Raw genomic sequence first — 5233 nt, 5'->3', positions numbered from 1 at the left:
CACCCCCCGCCCTCCTGCACAGTCCCCGAGGACTGGACGTTCACAAGCAGACAGCATTTTTCTGGAGACTTTTCTTTGCTTGTTGGCTTCTAAGTCCTGACCTCCTTGTCTCCTAAGTAAAGGGGCCTTGCTGAGGAGGGTTCCTGTTTAAGCTCAAAGGTCATCTGGGCTTTAGATTTCTCTCAGTGCCATCTCTCTTGGCAAGTCTTTTTTGGGCAGACATTCCTCCACCACCTCCATTCCAGAAGTACCATTTTCCTCCTTAAATGCATCGTTGCTTCCTCTAGGAAGGAGCAGTCTCACCTCTGTGATTCCCCTGGAATGAGGTAGAGCAAGTGGAAGGCCACATATCCCTGTGTGCTCGGGTGGGACATTTTGGTGCAGGCGGCCATGTGGGTGTAGGAAAGCCCTCGTCACATCTCCACATTCCCCAGAGCCCTCCACATCTGTGCCTCAATCTGTGTGTGCCCGAGGGGGAAAGGGTGGTGGTAGTGAGACTAGAAATGAGGCCATGAGGGTTTGGGGTGAGACCTTTTCCTTCAGATCTGTCACCATGGCTACACTGGTGTATGTGCCTGATTGGACCTATCAGTTAGGACAGTGCAGTAACGAGGTCCCAGGTTGTGGGGTTCGGGCTGTGGGCTATACCAGAAATGTCCCGGGGCACTTAGTGCCTCGAGGGTGGGTGGCTCAGCCCTGACTTGGAAATAAACTGAGGGTCTAATGGACAGTAAGCTAGAGTGCGTCTCACTGAACCGTGCTGGCCTCTTCCTTCTCCTGAGCACTGCCAACCCCCTGCCCTAGTCTTGGTGTGAACGTTTGAGGTTCTCAGGCTCTTGATCAAAGCCACCAGCTCTGTTAAATTTTTGACTTATGGAAGCGACCAGGCCTGAGGTTATTGGACCAGCTGAGTTTTCAGCTGTGCTGCTGAAAATTCATCTTGATTCACGAGATCCCTCCTGTCTGTTCCTTTACGTCCCTGTCTCTGAAATGAGTTCATACTACTCTAACCTTCTCTGCCTTCTTTGAGTGTAGTGTCAGCCAACTCTTTCTCATGGTGGTTTGTTTCCTTGTGTGTTTTGTAATCTTGGCTCATACACTCATCTTTAGCAAGGTTTTACATGTGAGAAGCCTGCACATCCTTAGATGAGAGTATGTCCCAATTGTATCACTGGTCCACAATACCATTAATACTAATTTCTTAGCCTGGTGTTTCCTGGACCACACAGTTGGCATAAATTTGAACTCCAAACTCAAGTGAAAGTGAGCCCAATGTTACAGATTTTCAAGGGATAATATTTTTGTTTTCATCCTGAGCCGAGGGTGAGCAGGCATCTTCTTCATCTTCCTGTCTTGGTCATCAAACTATTTCTGATACTCTGTCTCTCTCTGAGGTTTTAGCCCTTTAAGGGTACAGATTTTACATAAGGGTCTCAAGTCCCACCTCCCAAGGTGCCATCTTCTGTTCCCACATCTGCACAAACACCCTGGCCCCACAAGCTCACCTTACTGCTATGGTTTTTTGCTCCCTATCCTTTTTTGGGGCCCTAGGGGTTTTCCCTTTCTTATTGTGAGCTCCTGTTTGCATTTAAAAGAATACTGGGAAGATTTCATTCAGCATTTCTAGATGTTTTGTGATGAAGGGGTTTTCAGGTTACCTTCCCTTGCTCTTGAAGAGGTCTGGTTGCCCACTTTCTATGAGGCCCTGGGCTAGATGCTCTAGATATAAAGAAGGGCAAGCAAAGACCACAGCCGGAAGGAACCTGCAGAGTGATGGAGGCAGCTGGCAATAATGATGCAGCGTGATGTGTGACACAGACAAGGCATATAGGGTCCGGCCTTGTAGCGAGGCCTGACATTCTTTTTATTTGTGGTGATGAGAAAAGCCCAAGTAGGCCCTTCGTTTTGCCCGTGGACAGTGATTCTGGAGTCTAGTTGCTTATTCATTCTACAAGCATTTCCTGGGTGCCACATGCCAGGCATAATACTAGACACTGTCGCATAAACATAAGCTGTCACATTTATTTCTAACAATAACTCGGGCAGGGTAAGTATTTTTATCCTCATTTTACAGAGGAGCCAAGTGAAGCCTAGGGAGTAACTTGCTCACAGGACGCAGCTCGAAAGTGTCAGGCCTACGTTCAGACGCGGATTTCTGACCCCAGCAGACCTCTTCCTCCTCTTATCGCTTCTCTCTCACAGTCAAGACACTGGGAAGCCCCACGTGGAGGGTCCTTCGTTTGCACATTTCCTGTTCCTTCCTCTTTCTGGCAGCTGGGGATTAGGTGCGCCCTTGACCTCTGACCCCGGGGCCTGTTCAGGGCCCCAGCAGGCCTCACATTCACATCTCTAAATGCTGACTCCTTTCCCACTACAGGAAGGATATTTAACAAACCCGAGAAGCCTCTGGGAAGACTACCCGCACGTGTACCTCCCGTGAGTATTCTCATGACAGGGGCTCCAGGGAGGAGGCAGCTGGTCCACTGGCTTCCTCATCCCAGAACATGGCCAGAACACCACGCGGCCAGCTGGCACGAGGACCGATCATACCCCAAGCCTATGAGGGCACAGTATTGTGGAAGGAGGCAGACGTGTCTGGGAGCTGCTTTCTCCCAGGCTGCTTGACTAGAGAACCCCAAACTGAAGTGTCACCTGCACTAGCCCCTGTCACAGCTCAGGCTGCTATAACAGAACAGCATAGACCGGGTGGCTTATATACAACAGAAATGTATTGCTCACAGTTCAGGAGGTCTGGGAATTCTATATTCAAGGTGCCTGCAGTTTCAGCACCTGGAGAGGGCCCTCTCCCTGTTCACACANGCTTTGAGGCAGAGTAGCCTCAGGGCACCACTGAGTTTAAACTGGTCTTTCTGGAGCAGCGTTGCCTCATCTCTGAATGAATCACTTTTACCCTTTCCACCTCACCCCCAGACGTTCCACACCAGCTGTGACACATTTAGACCAGAGTGGAGGCCAACAGCCAAGTTACTTAACACCCCTTCCAGAGTGAAATGCTGAACTGCTCTGTCTTTGCTTCCCTCAGCCTTCAAGGACTTGAAAATGATGATGCTAATTAGTCTGGGAGAATGTAGCACTTTTCTCGGGGAAGCTCATAACAGGCTTTTATGATGGTGCAAGCTAGCTCCCCACTCAACATCTTCAACAGGAAATGGAGACAGAGGGGACCTTGGAAAGCTCCAGCGACCCTGCCTCCTGATAACACCATGTAGCTCCTGGCCCTCACCTCCATCTGAACCTTTCCTCATGGAATGAAAGTGATTGAAGAAGAAGAGAGGGTCATTTCATAAAAGGAGTTAGAACAGCTCTTTCTTTTAAAATCAAATTTTTATGTTATGATGCACATTTTCCTCAATTCTTCTTTTTTTCACTCTCCATAGTCAGTTCATTGGCAGGTTCACCTGTTAATCCTACCTTCAGAGCACACTGAGGTTGTGTCTGCTGCTTCCTGCCTGCACTGCCACCCCTAGGCCCATGGTTCTCCAGGGGAGATTTTGCCCCCCAGGGGACATTTGGCAATATGCTATTGGCATCTAGTGGGTAGAGGCCAGGGATGCTACTGAATATCCTACAGGCACAGGACAGTCCCCACAGTAGTGAACAATCCAGCCCCAGATGTCATTATTACTAAGGTTGGGAAACCCTGACCTGTCATCCAAGCCACCATCAGCTCTTACCTGGATCATTAAATATCTTCCTCCTAGAAGGAGGCTGTTTCCACTCCTGTATGCTCACACCACAGTCCGTTTTCTACACAGCCAGACAGATCTTTTTGGCACAGAAATCAAATCATGCATTCCTCTGCTTAAAAACCCCTATCCCACTTGCAGTGAAATCTTTTTCTTCCTGCCTGCTGTGCCTTGGGCCCTGCCGGCTGTGCTCACCTCACCTCACTGCCTCCAGCCCCTCTGTTCTTCCCTCAGATGCTCTAACCCTCCTGGCGTTCCTGCCTCCTGAGCTTTGCATGGTGGTTCCTCTGATCAAATCCTCTATCCCCTGACATCCCATGACTGGCTCCTCTTTATTATCCAACTCTCCATCTAAATGTCACCTCCTCATAGAATCCCCCCACCCCCAATTTGTATTTTCTGCACTATGCCCATTACTGTGGTGTTTTTCTTGTTCATCTGTGTATTCTCTGCTGTCTCCCTCTCCCACTAGACCCCGAGTTGGCATGGTGCTCAGTGCTGTACCCTTAGTTAGCGTGGCATGAACTAACTGCTCACTAAAAATTGGTCGTGTGAGCATGAATGAATGAGCTGAAATGCATCTTCACTGCCTCCACCTTCAACAGTTTTTAAAGTAATGGGTTGTTTTTATAAATATCGTGGATGATCAGTTTTTTTAAATGTAAGCAGCATGTGAAAGGTGAAAAAAAGAAAGTAAAAATGGACCCCAAATCCCTCCCTCCAGAAATAACTAGTTTGATTTTGGTATTTGATTCAGACGTTTCTCCCTGCATTTGTATAGGCAGAGTGACGGGAGTGTGTCTGGACCAACCAATAGTTTTAGAAGAATGTCAACCTCCTACTTTTACCTTTGAACTACTATTCATTATCCAGGAAGAAAAAAATCACATACTCTTGTCTACTGCGGAAAGCAGGGTGGGTGGGCCTGACTTCCTTGGGATGCTTCACCTCATATTTGGAAACCTAAAGTCCAGAGCTCAGTGAGAACCTGGTAGAAGGAACACCCAAAATGCTGGTGCCTGGGTCAGGGCTGAGGTCTACGAATGAACTGATCTCTTAGAGCAGAACTGTAGTGCATGCTTGTTCCTGAGGGACAAATGCTATAAGGTATGTCTGAATCTAAGTAGCAACTGACTGTGTTTGACTGGGTTCTGTTGTTTCTGTGGTTCTTTCCCTCCATACACCAAAAAGGAAGGCTGCTGGGGGAAAGGAAGAGATTGTTCCAGCTCAGGCCTCCCTTAGCTCATAGATTGAATTATAGAACCAGAAGAGCACAAAGGATTTCAAAAGCTCCCTCAGAAACTTCTGCCAGTGCCTGACAGTGGGGGGACATTCAGGATGGGTTACAGGTGGTCCCTCTGCCATACTTGGCCCCCGGGGCTCTCGGGTACTTGGCATGCCTGAGCTCTGAGGGTGCCCCAGCCCCAGGGCCCCCTCAGCCAGCTGCCTGGCCCGAGGTCTGGAAAAGGCTGTTCTCAGAGGAGTGAGTCATTTTTCCTCTGGCTCCGGTACTCTCCACCCCCCAC

The 5233-nt window shown here is 48.9% G+C and overlaps 1 protein-coding gene across 1 annotated transcript in view; it reads left to right on the top strand.

Moving 5' to 3' along the window:
• The window catches only part of TRAM2 (translocation associated membrane protein 2), an 83738-nt gene that overhangs the window by 67100 nt on the left and 11405 nt on the right, over positions 1–5233 (top strand). Inside the window, exon 5 of the mRNA XM_019658730.1 lies at positions 2378–2436. Within this exon, the coding sequence (XP_019514275.1) occupies positions 2378–2436 (59 nt within the window). The remainder of the gene's footprint in view (positions 1–2377; positions 2437–5233) is intronic.

The sequence above is a fragment of the Hipposideros armiger genome, unplaced genomic scaffold, assembly GCF_001890085.2.
Source record: "Hipposideros armiger isolate ML-2016 unplaced genomic scaffold, ASM189008v1 scaffold_288, whole genome shotgun sequence".
Taxonomy (NCBI): domain Eukaryota; kingdom Metazoa; phylum Chordata; class Mammalia; order Chiroptera; family Hipposideridae; genus Hipposideros; species Hipposideros armiger.
This window is presented reverse-complemented; position numbering and strand designations above follow the sequence as displayed.